General features: G+C 38.9%; 2 protein-coding genes and 1 long non-coding RNA gene across 5 annotated transcripts in view; 2 read left to right on the top strand and 1 right to left on the bottom strand.

Annotated features, from left to right (window-relative positions):
- The window catches only part of nalcn (sodium leak channel, non-selective), a 75,569-nt gene extending 73,398 nt beyond the window's left edge, over window positions 1-2,171 (bottom strand). For 2 of the 3 annotated variants that reach the window (XM_049026724.1, XM_049026707.1), the window contains exon 1: window positions 2,014-2,171. The gene's annotated coding sequence lies outside the window, so the exon portion shown is untranslated. The remainder of the gene's footprint in view (window positions 1-2,013) is intronic. The other variant, XM_049026715.1, reaches the window with a different exon arrangement.
- LOC125749458 (uncharacterized) lies at window positions 1,464-2,189 on the top strand. Its single transcript, XR_007399924.1, has 3 exons — window positions 1,464-1,783; window positions 1,939-2,005; window positions 2,091-2,189. It is a non-coding gene; the product is annotated as an uncharacterized LOC125749458 (long non-coding RNA).
- Window positions 2,190-3,072: 883 nt separating this feature from the next.
- The window catches only part of itgbl1 (integrin, beta-like 1), a 46,194-nt gene continuing 33,385 nt past the window's right edge, over window positions 3,073-15,881 (top strand). Inside the window, exons 1-2 of the mRNA XM_049006090.1 lie at window positions 3,073-3,425; window positions 4,164-4,366. Coding sequence (XP_048862047.1) covers window positions 3,334-3,425; window positions 4,164-4,366 — 295 coding nt within the window. The 5' untranslated portion in view covers window positions 3,073-3,333. The remainder of the gene's footprint in view (window positions 3,426-4,163; window positions 4,367-15,881) is intronic.

Below are 15,881 nucleotides of genomic sequence, written 5' to 3'. Positions count from 1 at the left end.
TGGAGCGATTAAACATCAGGTGATGGTTTAACATAAACTGCATATAAAAATATAGGCCTAAACACCTGAATCATAATAATAATAACAATAATCGAAACTTTATTAATCCCCATAGGGAAATTGTCTTTATGCCTCCCACAACTTGGTCTTTTTTCATGGAGGAAGTTGTCTGCGAAGGGCTGCCACCTGTAGCAGCGCCCAGGGAGCTGGGGGTTAAGGGCCTTGCTCAAGGACCCACAGGCTGAGGCTGGGTTGGAACCTGCGACCTTCTGATTACAGGCACACAGGTTTAGCCCACAGAGCCACACGCTACCCCCTTATCATAACATAAATGCTAACTTTCTTAGGGCTTATGATTAATTATATGATTCATACGATTAAAACTAAAGGTCTTTTTTAATACCACTGAAAATGCCATACACTTTCCATATATTTAAATATGCCAGTTTTGTTTTTGTTCTTCTGTGATGAACTAATATCTCATTCAGGGTGTCTCATGTGCTTCAGATTCACTACAATACAACATTCGGTAAGTGGTTATAGAAGCTGGATGAATATATGAATGAATTGACTTTTGCACTGGCTATTGAATGCGGCTATTGAAAACAAAATATCTTTTCACTATGGGGACCAGCACAAACAGTAACTTTCCTTTGAAATGTTTTTTTTTTTGCTTTAAAATAAATGTAATTAAACAATCAATACAATGGTCAGAAATTCAAACACAGGTGCAAACTGTTTGCAGTTAAAATGCATTTTAAATAAAAGCAATTAGCATAAATGGTCACTGATTATGTAAATATTTGAATCTTTGATAGAGGAAAGTGTTTACTTTCTACATTTATTTGCACTATTAGCAGTTAAATGCCAGTATTGCTCATGTTTAAGTACAGATGCTAGAATAATAAACACGATATTGGAATAATATACAGGAGGCTCCCACGTTTGGTTCACTGGGCTAAGGCGGCAATGTAGCGCAGTGAGTTAGCACATAGCCTCACTGCTCGTATCCCTGACTCTTCATGGAGTTTCCTCTCTATTTGTGTGCCCTACAAGTACTCCAGGTTCATCTCACATTCCAAGTATGTGCTTAAGTTAAATGGTGTTTCTAAATACTGTGTAACTGCATATGTGTGTTCCCTGCAATGTGATGGACTGGCAACCCATTCCCTGCACAGGGTACATGACCAGATGTTAGAAAAGATGGTTATGTAATGTATTATACATCCTTTCTGTGCAAGTCATCACTTGCTTAAGGTCGTTATTATTATTATTATTATTAAATAGGCCAATGTTTATCATATATACAATCAAAACATTCTATGCTGAATACTATTTAAAAAACAAAATCCGTAAACACGTTAAATGGGTAAATGTTGAAACAAGTGAATGGGTAAATAAAATACTTAACAATAGGTGTTTATGATTACTCCAAGTATAATACAAGTGTAGTTTGTGAAGCAGGGTACAAGTAATCAACACTTGAACGCATACTATGAATACGTAGGCCACATTGCATGTCCAAGGCACAATGAATTATTTTATTCAAGGATGAAGATCGACTCAATCCTTTAAGATAGCATTTAGCAAAAGACAACATTTAATTCAATGTTTAATAATACGTTACTCTCGCTTGCTTTGTTCTCTTGTCGTAAAGTTCTCATTTTTGTAAATAAACGTTAACAACAAATAAAGAGGAAAGATTAAAATTGTACCGCTGGTTTTTAAGACGAATATAGTCGAAAAGACCGACCCCCGTTACTATGGAAACAGATCGAGCAAGGTGAGTGCGACAATTTAAATTTAAAATGTGTATCGTATGTAATTATAATACTGGAATACATAAAATAATACTTAATAAAAAATGTAATTCAACAACGTTTGCGACGAAGGCCTTTTTCCATGGTTCGCTGTTCGCCTTTACTTTCTGTTGGACAGGCATGTAAACAGTAGAGCTGAATGCGTCAAGACGCCGGTGAATATCTAAAAATACGGAGTGAAAATGGTACTTACGTAAGGCGACTAATCGTTATATTTTAGTCGTTTCTTTACATTGCTTCTGCTGCTTCACGACCTCTCGTGCTTTTCAGCGGCCGCCTCCATGCTAAGCGCTTTGCGATCACATCACCGTAACATCTGCTGCAGGAGCCACCGTCTCCTGCTACCCGGAACAATGGTCAGGATGAGGCTGTCCCGAATGAGAGGCCGCATCCTCACCAGATGGGAAACTGACTGATAATAATAATAATAATAATAATAATAATAATAATAATAATAATAATAATAATAACGCAACCGTTTTCCTTTGGTTAATAAATTTAATATATGTATATCTTTTAAATAGTATTGTTTTATATTATTATCATGTGTATTATTGTTTCCGTTCAAACACCACTTGTATTAGTAAAACTATAATACTAATCTATAAGAATTCTATGATACTAATCTATAATACTCTATAAATAATCTATAAAGCCTGTGATGGGATGGCATCCCATTGTATGCATGTATGTATGTGTGTATGTGTGCATGTTAGAGCTATCAGTCAACTGTACAGGAAGATCCTTCCCTTAATGCGAAAGACCTTGGAGTTTTCCTTGACCCTATTACCGGAAAGCAGCATCGATTAATAATAACAGTCAGATTGATTGATAATGATGTGTTTCAATGTGGAATCCAAAATACTATCTGATACATGAAATTGAAGAAAACTATACGTAAAACTTTTGGGTAATCAATCACATGATCATTTATAGTAAATCATTAATATTTAGTATATTACTTTATAGGGCAATCCAATTTATATGGCGTACTTATTTATAAAAGTTGCTTAAAAATTTACAAAAAAAAAAAACAGTTCTACGGTATTTTTCAGTCACTCTTTTATAAAATTCAGAGTTTAAGCAATTCAGGTTAAATACAAGATACCGTAACAAATGTCTTAAAGGGCCAGTACACACTGTAATAAATTAAACAGAGTACATATGTTGTTAAATACCATTAAAGATACATGAAATAAATAACCAAGCTCAGTATTATTTGATTCTCTGTAAAATCAGGTACATTATCCTTATGCATAAGCCATCTGGATAAACAACTGTTTCCAATTATTGCTTTGACCAGTGGCTACACTTCATTTTGGCACTTTAGCTCTTCTGCGCTCCTGTCCAAACCATAACAGTCACAACTAATCAAAGGCACTTGTAGGGATACTGCTTTTGGCCTCAGAAAGGTTTGAGCCGGTTTTGGCCAGCCTCTCGCCTGCTCTCCGTCCGCTTGGAAAAGTTGAAATTCCTGAAGGCATTTTGCTTCAGGTTTCTCGGGGATTTAAACATGTATGCAGAGGCTCTGGTGAATCCTGTGTCGGTCTCCTCACTCCTGATTCTCTTCTCAGCTTTTGCAGGAACTGTATCACAATCACTGAGGTAGGTAGTGCAGCTTTTGTTTTTCTCATCAAGTTGAATTCTTCCGTGCTTGTGTTCCACTTATCACGAAGATCCATGGTACAGAGAGATGCGTTTCAGAACTAAAACAAGAGCAACAAGAGATCTTTGTGGCTACAGTTATGGAGTTTTGGTGAGAGCACTTTTTTATGTAACTGTGGGGAACAGCAAGTTGATGGTTTATGACTTTCACTTTTCAGAACTCAGAAATGTGTTTGGGTTTTGTTTTCTTACTGTAATAATATTAGAGTAACTTTGGTGCTATTCAGACTTGTTAGAGATCAGAGTCATGTCTGAGTTTTAAGCTGTATAGCAACGAAGTCAAAACCTAAAACCCATGGTGTTTACATAAAAGGATCACATTCTGCTTCCTAAGCAGTTAACAGGCAGACATATAGCTTATCGCACATAATGATGTGCACAGAAGGACAATATTGTTGATGTTCTTATTGGAGTGCGTATGAGGTTATACTGTAGATATACACTTTCTTAATGTTTCCCAAGTAATCCTGTAGTCAGCAGCAACAATCTCCTAACTTGTGACGTACATCAGCACTGTATCGACTCTTTAATCTCTTTCTTCGCCAGCAGTCACTATTAACCCGAAATTGAACTTACTTTTTGCATAGAATGAATTTTAAAAAGCGGAGTAGAATCTATGGTCATTTCATTGTATAAACTGCCCTAAAAGACTTTTTGATATTGATTTTTTTTTTTAAGAACAGTAACTGGGGACTGCAGACTTTCCACAGAATTTTCACTGCGACGGTGCAGGACACCGGACGGCCTTATTTGTAGTGGGAGGGGTGATTGTAGCTGTGGAATCTGCATATGTCACGTCGCGGACCCTGGGAAGTTTTATGGCCCACGCTGTGAGTGTCACGACTGGGTCTGTGCAACATATGATGGGAAAATCTGCGGAGGTAAGTAAAATGCAGGCCTTAGCAATAAAGAGTCCAGCGGTGGAAATTCATTCCAATATTATACGTATTTATTTAGCAGAAGCTTTTGTCCAAAGCAACAAACATTACAAGGTCATGTGTATCTGGTCAACCTTCAGAGCTACATTTCCAGTCCCTAACTATTACCAAAGAAGATTTCTCAGGAAGCGAGGATGCTAGCAAAGCAGATTTTTATGGGTCTAAAAACGCTACTTCGTTTTAGCCTGAAGATCATTTTTTGAAATAACACTTTCAATTGTAAGGCAACTCTTTGAACCTTGTCTGCGAACGGACGTGATGGATCGCTGTACTTTATAGACCATGTGCTTAATTCGAACCATCAGCCTAGGACTGAATGTAATGGCAGGCCTTGCTGCTGTAACACAACAGATGTGTTAATCTAAAACATTGCATATTGCAAAACGATGGAATAAAAATAACTAAGCTTACAGAAAAAAAAACATGACTCAAGTCAAGTGGACTTTATTGTCAAACTATCCCTATGCAGGTATACAGTGACATGAGATACAAACAGTAAGTAGCAATGGGAGGGTTTAACACTTAAAAAGTGAAAACACAGGACAGTGCAAAACATGTGGTTGGACAAAAGGGTCTATGTACTCTATATAGTGCATTAAAAGTTGCATCAAGTGAATACCAATAAATAATGCAACAACATACCATTGTAATAAATAGTGTGAGTTGACTGGTAGTAAATAGATAAGTAATTACAGGGGGGGGGGGGCATTTTTTGGAATGAGTAGGTGGTAAGGCGGGTAGCTGAGTGTTGAATGTCCTGACAGCCTGAGGGAAGAAGCTATTGCTGAAGCTGGCAGAACTACCTCAGATGCTCCTGCACCTTCTGCCAGAGAGTAGCAGGAAAAAGTGCATGGGAAGTGCAGGGGGGCTTTTCCACAATGCTGCAGGCTTTGTGGGGGCAGCGTTTGTGGAAAATGTCCTTGATGCAGCGGAAAAGTGGGCCTGCTGGTGTTTTTCCACCGTATGCATGATCTACTGCAAGGACATCCGTGGTTCTGGAACTTTTCATTTCCAAACCTAGGCATTTTTGCAACTGGTCAGAACACGCTCTACCGTGTCCCTTAGAGCATGGTGAGGACGGGGGTAGGAGTCTTGCATTCCTCAGCAGCCTCAGGAAGTGGAGGCACAGTTCTGCCTTCCTGACTTGGGTGGAGGTGTTGAAAGTCCACTCGAAACCTAACTAAACCATTAACCATTATGTTTGTTAAACGTGTAAGGTTGCTGAAGTTCCCCTAAAGTTCCCGTATTAGACACTGGATTGAAGTTGATTTTGTCCTCAACAATTTATTGAACCTGCCAAACATATTTTCAATACAGTACATTAATTAATTCCCTTATTTCCACCTTGTTTCCCCTTTTTACGTTTGTCCAATTAAAGCCAACTAGAATAAAATGAAGAATGAATTGTAGATTGCAGATTCTGAACAATACTCTGTCAAACAGTATAATTTACTCCTATTCACAGATATATACATGCCACAAAGAGATTTACTTACCTAACAGAAATTGCAGCTAGATTGCAGCTAGCCTTTTTTCCGTAGAAAAAAAAAAAAACAAATAATTACTCAGTATGTCTACTGAACAATAGCTTAGGTTTGCAGAGAAACTTATCCCAAATACTCCCGATAATGGTGATGGTGTCTGATCCAACACGGAATTACAAGATGTGACAGCATTTGCACCCAGAGAGCCTAAGAAGAGGATGATGGCGCTTGCAAGTCTTTATAAATGCATCAGTGTAGCAGCTATGCAGGGCCAGATTAAGAGAATTAAGTGCCCCCGGGCAACGGAACACATGAGGTCACTGAAATGGAGCAGACTGATGGCTCACGAAGTTCTGAAATGCATGTGACGTCAGGAGAACATCACATAGGCTTTGCAGTGAGTGCCACATTAAAAAATATATACAATCATCAAATGTATTAGATATGAAATTACGTTAATTTGTTAAAAGACATTTGTGAATGGGACTGGGTGGGGGGCGGTTTGCTCTGCCCCGCCCCCCCCCCCCCCCCCCCCCGGGCACATGCCTAACTGCCTATATGGTTAATCTGGGCCTGCAATTTCGGGTAAGAGAATTTAAAGGGTAAGACACCTAATAAAGCCATCAAGGGTATGAGTAGTTGACGTTTGGTTTTGACAGTTTTTTCTGGCTGAGTATTCTGGTACCGGGGTGCTATTGTAGTGAACCATATGCGATCCAGCTGATGAGTCTATGACGTACTTCATCACTGGATCCAAGGCAGTCCAGTATTCTGTAAGGTCATTCCCAGAAAGGTGAACGTTTCTGATGTGCCTTTGTGGTTCTATTGAGCCACACTAGGTCTGCTGGAAGATATGGAGTATATGACATGTTTATTATAATTATTTTTCTACGGTTTGTATACAGCGGCATGTGATCTCTTGGAGAATAAGATTGAGACAGATAGGGAGAAACATGCTAGCTAGTACTCTATTGCCTTGCTTGACCTTGAGTAAGGAAGAATGATGTGAAACCTGTACACGTTCCTGGAGTAGTATTTTGGCCTGTTAGTCAGTCAGTGTTCCACTAAGCCATTCTACCATCCCATCACGTCGGTATGGTATGGGTTGGTGCTTGTCTTGCAAATTTCCAGCAACTAGCAAAAGCGTTTGATCAGATCTGACGTGGCTGGTCTGCAGAAATTCTGGAATGAAAAAGTTTACAAAGAGGAAGTTTTGCAAATTTGTTAGTTGGTTTATCTGGTATTGTTTTGTATTGAGGTGAACATACTTGGAAAAGTAAACTTGTACTATGGCTTATCTCTTGGCACCACTGGTGACAGGCAATTCAAGGATGCCAGCTGCTACCTTATGAAATGAATCTGTTTTACTCTCAGTCTCAGTCAGAGGTCTCTGGTAGGTCTATGTCAGGTATTAAATGAGATGTCGGTCTGGTGCCATTCATATATGTCACGAGACATGAAGGGGCAGAGGCGGAGCTGCTGAGCATGTGGTAAAACCCTTTTGCTGATAATTAGCCTGTCGTTGGGTTGCCATGAAGCAGAGTAAACATTGCCTGCAGTTAAATTTGGGACACACTGAACAGTTGGACCACAGAATCCAAGGAAGGGTGGAAAATCTTTTGACAAAGCAAACAATTTTGAAATGCAAACCTTTGATATTTCTGCCATAGTGCTTTTGGGATTTTTGGTTGATTCTTCTTCTGCCAATAAGGAAACAGTTGTGCATCTGTGATGATGGTTCACTATGAATGCTGGCAGGTTTGTGAAGATCTGCTCCTTGCATAGCACTATAAAGCTGAATGGGTCGGTTGGTACCTGGCTTATGGACAACAACAGAATCTTGCCCGACAGCAGAATGTGCGACTGTGATTGGAGTCTCTCAAACGTTATCAAATTAGGTGGGTCAGGGTGAATTCCATCCTGGGACACAATGTGCCCCCCCCCCCCCCCCCAAAAAAAAAAAAACAAAATATCTTTGCCAAGAGAGCACTTAACAAGATTCAAGCTGGAATAACATCATTGCATTTCAGTCATTAGTGGAATCTGGGTTAGTGTCAGAACAGAAAAACTGCCGCAAGCAGCAACTTCATGTCCCCTAGACCAGGGAATCCACAGTCGGTCCATGTTTTTGCTCCCTCCGAGCTCCCTATTTGACAGTCCACATTTTTGCTCCCTTCCAAAAGGGAGAAAAAATGTGGACTGTCTGTAGGAGGACTGGATTGGAAAATACTGCCCTAGACAGTAAAGCAAGTAAATACTGACTATTGTTAGTATCCAGGACAATGTGACACGTCATCAGAAGATCCCAGCCAAGGATGACAGGATGGTGGGATCGTTTAACAACTTTTATATTGAAATAAGGTCCAGACATGGTTCCCATTATGTGCAAACACTGTCTACTCACTTAGTCGGCCAAGATAAATGAGGCTTTCATAGGACATTTTCTCAGGGCTGCATGAGATACTATAAAGTCTTCGCTCACAATGGAAAACGTTCAACCATGGTCCAGAAGGCCTGATACGTCATTGCCCTCCATAGCGGCTAGAATGTTAGCAGACACCTTTACTGCTTTTTCTCTCACCAGCAATAATGCTTCATTGAATTTTATGGATAAGGGTCATAGGTGCATTTGGTAATGCTTGGCCTCGAAAAACAGATGTTTCCTTGTTGATGATAACCAGAAGTGCAGATGTCCCCAAACCTACGAGGAGAATGGAAGTGTACACTGGTGTGAGGACTTGAATTCCTGCCTCTGCATGGAAGTAGGTTGTCATTACCTGGGTCTTACTTTGATTTGCAGCCCATAGCCAAAGTATGATGAAATTTGTAAAGAGGGACCACAATCACTTCCCTTCCAGTCTCTTTGGGTTGATAAGGGTTTGAATCTCACTGCTGCCACCAAATTTAAATTGTCGGTTCACTTTAATTAAATAGTCACTCATTGGAGGTAGAAATCTTCACTCAACAATTTATTGAGCCTGTCACATGGCTTTTGAAATGCATTACCTTGGCATCTTTTTTCTTACTTCCTGTTTTGTCCGTTTCTTATTGTCCAATCAATATTCTCTAATTTCAACTAGATTAACTGAATCAGGGAATTCAAACAGCAGATTCTGAACAATATTAATTATTAAAAACAATGCAATACAAAAATAACATCCATCCATTCATCCATTTTCCAAACCACTTATCCTACTGGGTCGCGGGGGGTCCGGAACCTATCCTGGAAGCAATGGGCACGAGGCAGGGAATAACCCAGGATGGGGGGCCAGCACAAAAATAAAATACATAGTAAAATACATAATGATTTGATACACTTCTGTTTTGGAATGATGTAATTTGATTAATTTCTGATTGATTCATCATCTATTAACGTGTCCTTCTTTTGAAGAAAAAACACATTTAAAATGTCCCTGAGGTTGGTCACATGCAGCAATAATGACATGACAGGTATATTGATTTATGGTAGATTTATGTGAGGCTGATGAGTTACAGTTGGGGTTTTGAATTCATTCGAAGCAATTCAGTCTTTCCAATTGTAATTGGTTTTCCAATTCAATTTTCATTTATTTGTTTTGTTTTACATTGGAAATGAGTCTTTCCAATAGAAAGGAAGTCAGAAAAGCAGCAAATTCAGCTGTGTTACTGCATGATTCACAACAGAAACATGCTGGGAATGCGCCAGTAAGTGATTTGGACCAGTGATCAGTGATCTTGCACCTGTAATTGATGAATTAACTGTACATGCCATATCTCCCCTCCACTGGAGTTAAAAGGTAAAAATAATTAAACAAACTGGATTTAAAATTGCTTCATGTTAGCTTTTCCAGTAATTAAATGAGTAATTCATTATTCCAGTAATTGTTTAGAGCATTACAGTACACTACCAGTCAAACCTTTTTTGCACACCATGGGTTTTTACCACTTTTCCATTTATTTCATTAACTGCAGATTTTACATTCATGTTAATCATTGTAAGGTTAAATGAAATTATAGATCAAATAAATAAGTTTCCTTTATAACATAGAAAGAGTATGTAACAGTCAGGTTATGGCAAATTCAAGGTTGCCCTTTAACTTTAAATGCACTAATTAACTGTTCCATCCCATGTAACAGTGCAGTGTTTAATGTCCTTAGTAGAATGAACGCCTTGAATTTTCTCTGCTGTTATAACTGCTAGAGGAGGTTACTTTGATGATTCAAAGATATAGCATTAATAAAGGTACTCAAATGGCGAACATTTAATTGTTAGCAAAAAATATTGAGGGTATTTCTAGTAAAGATTTCTAAGACAGCAGATTTCTAAGACATTTGAGTAACATACAGATGTTACTGGAAGTGTATGTAAGAAATGTGCCTTTGCATAATTGGTCCCTAAAATGATTTCTGTCCTTTTCCCTTCCCTTACTCTTTTTTTAAAAATGCCCCCCCCTCCATGGACTTACCTAAAAGGTTTTAGCAGCAAAATTAGCTGCTGAAAAATGTTTATGCTGAGTGAGAGATGGGTAGGCCCAAAAAGGAGAGAAGGTAATTGTGCAGTTCTCAGAAACCCAGGGAAATATGAAAGTTGCCAACTGTTGGCAAAATCCGTGTAATGAGCAACTAATATGCACTAGAACAAGAAGATACAGTGAAACATAACAGAAACACAGATATGTATATTAGGAGAGTCTGTTTGGTAGGACCAATGAGAAGGTCAAATGAGGTAAACATCATTAATGGCCAAGATCTCCCTGAGGAGACATCTAAGATATGGGGCATGAAAATGGACAGCAACGAAAATTAAGGACAATGAAAACAAAATCTGGTTAGGAAGTGGCATCTGTGGTATTTATGCTTGACAGTATGCCAACAGAAAGGCCGCAAGCAGGAAGTGGAAGAAGTCAAATAAAGAGATTAAAGGAATTTAAGTAGAGCAGAATGTGGTGCCCACCAACACCAGGGTCAAAATGACAGCCAGCCATACTCAATAAGCAAACGTCAGGAAAAGGACACATTGTGACATTACTGAAGGGTGCCAGAGCAAAAAAACAACATTTATACGGTAATTAAACTTATGACTAGGTGAAGGTAATTTATAGGGAATATCTTTTTGCAAGCTAATCGTGTTTTTTCTTATTATCATGTACTTAATAAGTATCATGTACAACTGCACATATATCCAAACAATCAAGGATGCATTATTTGTGCATAACATATTCAATCAATTGTACAATGATCAAAGATAAATACTAAATAAAATAATGTACTGGTTCAGTGAGTGAAAGTGGATGAATGGATGGATGGAATGAAAATTGAGCTTTTACTTGTTTGTTTTTGTATTGCGTCCATCTTCTAACTTCAGGGTTGCCTTGTCTATCCAAGGCAGTGTGGAGTATAAGGGACCAGTTATTATTATCTATCCATCCATCCATTTTCCAACCCACTTATCCTTCTGGGTCATGGGGGGGTCGGGAGCGTATCCCAGAAGCTACAGGCACGAGACAACCCAGGACGGGGGGCCAGCCCATCGCAGGGCACACTCACACACTCACACCATTCACTCACACATTCATACCTGGGCAATTTAGTAACTCCACTTAGCCAGAGTAAACCCAGAGGAAACCCCACGACGACATGAGGAGAACATGCAAACTCCACACACATGTAACCCAGGCAGAGACTCGGGCCCTGAGGTGTGCGTCAGCAGTGCTAACCACTGCACCACCATGCCGCCCCATTATTATTAATATTATTTTTGTTGTTGTTGTCGTCGTTGTCATCATCATCGTCATTGATGACGATGTTATTTTTTTTTGCTATTATTATTACTGAATGCAATTTTAAAAAGCTTTATAAACAGTACAGCTGAAATCTCATCGATGTCTGTTAATACCAGTCAAACTGTGAGCTGTGTGTGTTGAGATTTTGCATGATGTCCCATAGCAGCTTCCTATGGGCGCTCTGGGCTTCTTCAGCAGTTCAAAATGCCATTAGGTGAACAGACCGCTATATACAGTACTACCCAAAGTGTGCGCCGCTGTGTTCTAACATGGGCTTTCATCCTATCCACACTGTTCCCTGCCTTCTACCCTCTGCTGACAGTAATAGGCTCTATGTGACTGGGTGGATTTAAATAACACATTAATACAAAAAATACAAATGGGAAATTATTAAAATGTTAACTACATTTAAACGTTGCTATTTAGATAAATGCCGTGGTATGTCAGACAAAGGGTTCTAAGGCAGGCAAATGGGGAATAACAGGGGCTTTATTAAGACAGAATTAAACGGGGGGCTGGGAAACAAACCGGACTGCAAAGGGGTCTAAAACAGGAGGACTGGTAGGGGGAAGGGCACAGGCAACAGGGGGGTCGATGTCAATGACAGCACTAGGGCTGACAAGAGAAACAGATGCATAAATATTTTAATTCAAAGACAAACAAGAAGCAACAAGCAACAGGTGTGGCTCATCAGTGCCACATCAGGGAGGAGACAGAAAAGTGAGGCGGACATGCTGGGCAGGATGTTATAATAGCATGCAGCTGTATACTTAATGTAAATAAAATGATCATCATATAATAGAATAACCAATACTAATCTGATTCTTTGTTGCTAAATGTAACATAAAAGTAACAGAAAAGTACCTTCTTTCTTGCAGATGCTCTACCACTGAATATTACATCTGGCAAGTCCAGACCTATTGCGTTCTGTTGTGCATGTGTCCAGATGTCACTGGTTATGAGACATTAACTCATCCGCTGCAGCTAATGAGAATTTTAGAAGGAGCTTCCTCTATGAAATGTCATTGTTACTGCTTGTAAAACAAGTCATGCCAATTCATGCAAAACAACATGTTTTCTCTAGATATCTGCATATCGTTAACTTCACAGATTACTTACAGTACGCATCATATGGCCCATATTTACATATCTTTTTTTTACAATATTATTTACTAGTGCTTATCTTTTTTTAACATATGTAATATATATCGATAATCGTGAACGGCTCAGATCAACTGTATCTCGAAGAAATGGACCAAGTCATGGAAATTCTGGAAATTTCTTTCCCATGCTTTAATACGTGGGGGGGTTATCTGGTTAAAATTGAATTTGCAAAAGATAAAAACTGCATGGTTAGATACTGTACACTACAAATGCAGTTTTTGATTTAAGATGATCTAAGAAACCACATCAAAATCAAGATCAGCAATTCTACACCAAATTTCACAGTGGGTGTTAGACACTGGGGCTTATAGGCTTCTCCCGGTCTCCATCTAATCATGAAATGGCCAAATGTTGGCCAGAGCTAAAAATTGAACTCATCAAGAAGATGGTTTTTTGCAAATTCTAGCCTGGCTTTTCTCTGCTTCTTATTGCTGAAGAGCTTCTGCCTTGCTTCGTACACCTTCAGTCCTGCTTCTCTAAGCCTGTTTTTAACCATCCTAGCTGTGTTCTCCAAATCACTTAAGGTATCCCATTCTTTCTGAAGGTCAGTAGATGTCATCTTTCGATTGATGAGGCACTGTCTGATGAATTGGTGGTCTTCTCCTACATTAGTAAGTCGCTTCTGTCCTTTGCCTGACTGGTTTTTGGTCATTCTCCTGCTTCACCTTGTTCTTGCAGTCTTAGAAATCTTAAGCTTGAATACAACCTGCCGCTCACTGCCACTCACACTGTAGCCTTCTGCCAACAGAACCAGCATAGGAAATCTTTTGACATTTTCACTTTTGGTTAAAGTGAAAGTCAATGGTTAAAGCAAACCTCATGTGTCTTGGTAAAAAATATTTGAAATATATTATTATGAATGATTTTTAAGGCATGTGTACAGGATGTATTATTTAAATTGAATAGTTACGTCCATAGCTACAGTATGGTTGTCAAACCTTTCCTCATTTGGTTCAGCTAATTTGCTAATCAGTGCCTCTTTGAGTTGAATCAAGTATGTTGGCACTGGAATTCAACAAATACTGCATATGGAACAGCTGCCATAGAAATAAAAATTCAGACTTAAAAAAAATTAGGATGGTTTCTTATTTTTTTTCCAGAGCAATAAACTTGATTCAGATTCTGAGGGTACAATTAAGAGATGAGTTTGACACATGATCGTAGCTCGTTAACCTGTATGTTGTTAGAGGTACAACATGGAAGCTTGAAATGATTGGTAAATGAGATGATTTTCTCTCTCAAAATTGTGTGTGTGCCCTGTGACGAACTGGCATCCCTGCTAGGCTCGCCACAACCCTGCAATTGCATAAGTGATGGAAAATGGATGGATGAGTGCCTCACTGCTTGACCAACATTTTTTTGTGGTTGGAGCTTCATATAGAATAGCATGAGCGAAAAATGTATAGTGAATTCAGTTCGATGTCATTGAAATTGTGGAATATATTCCATTTATGTAAGAGACAAGCTGGAACAAAACCAGCACTCCATGTGGTCTGTGAGGATCACGGTTGAAGGAGAAGTGTGCACTGGCAGAGTGTGAGGAAACACTTCCAAAGGGTGTGACAGGACAAAGGTGTGAATCCTGAGGGATGACTGAAAAAGAAAACCTCTAAAAACGTAAGGGCGTTTTGAAAAACCTAGTTATAAAGTACCACCTTTCCATCTTTTGTTTCTCTAATATAATGATCAAAATCATTGGCCTGTATAAAGAGATCTGAGGAAAATGTTAGAGTAACACCAATATTTGGTAAAAGTAATAAATATATTTTAAAGGGGGAAAAAACTGTTCAATTTAAAATGTTACAGCATGCATCGCTCCACTCAAATGGAGCCTTGATACTGAAAGCTGACTTTGACTTTCTACATCAGACTTATTGTTCATCTTGACAAAATTAATGTTAATTTTCATTAGTAGCTCTGACCAAACATTCATTTCTTGAGTAGATGAGATATTCCTAGATGATGCCTTGATTTCTTTCCCTTTGTTTTTGCATTTTGTCTTATTCCACTTACCATACTGCCACCAAAACTTCACTTACTAGTGATGGGTGAAATGGTTTTTCTTTCAGACAGTTTGTTTGACTCAGTTCACCTAAAAGACTCATTTTGATTCATTTACCAACTTGTTCAGTGGCACTTCCTGTTTCCATAAAATAGATCTGAAATACTTGTGTTCCGATAAGTCAAAACAAAAAAATAACCTATTACGTAGGCTAAATCGTGCTAAGGAGTGAAGTAAATTATAGTCTACGTATCTCAATATTGTACCTTAGCTACTCATGTATTTTAAAAACGCAAACATAACAGCTGATCAGATAGGCAGCTAACAAGTCCAAACGCTAACACACTTTGGTTTAAATCATTGAAAATCACAAAAAAATGTTGCATCTCTAAAATCCAATTGCAGTATATGGAAAGTTATTGTGCATGTAGGCTATATACTACACCAGCAGATGGTGTATTTCAGTCACAGACAGGTACAGCTGCCTTGTTCAGTAGACTGAATCTGAATCTTTTGTTCATCGACTCACCAACTCGTTCACTCCTTCTGAACGAGAGACCCAAAGAAATGGAGAGACTCCCTCGTTCATCGACTCACTCACCAAATCCTACACTCCTTTGAGTCTCTCGTTCTCGTCCTTGGGTGCGTTTCCCAAAAGCTGCAGCTAGCAACTAGAGCCACTCAGTTATTCGGTATAAATACATGCATGCATACAATACAATGCATACGTACGTTGAATAAATTAAATGATATATGTGCACACATACCAATCATAGGTCAAAACATTGCTAAATTTGGCTGAATTGTAAACACCAGAAGTGATATTAAATGGAGAGTCATTTGTGAGCTGAAAGGAGCTGGCTCTTATTTCTAAGCTGAGCCAAATGACTTGGCTCATGAAAGAAAGCCAGAATTCCTGTCACTAAACGAGAGACCCTGGGGCTCCGTCCGAAATCAGATGCCCCTGAATTTAGACACAGCCACAGTGTGATGTGTGCTATGGTTTCAGACACACTGTGGCTGCATCTGAATTCACAGGCTGCATC

The sequence above is a fragment of the Brienomyrus brachyistius genome, chromosome 1, assembly GCF_023856365.1.
Source record: "Brienomyrus brachyistius isolate T26 chromosome 1, BBRACH_0.4, whole genome shotgun sequence".
Taxonomy (NCBI): domain Eukaryota; kingdom Metazoa; phylum Chordata; class Actinopteri; order Osteoglossiformes; family Mormyridae; genus Brienomyrus; species Brienomyrus brachyistius.
The sequence above is the reverse complement of the archived record's forward strand: the minus strand, read 5'-3'. Positions and strand labels throughout refer to the sequence as shown.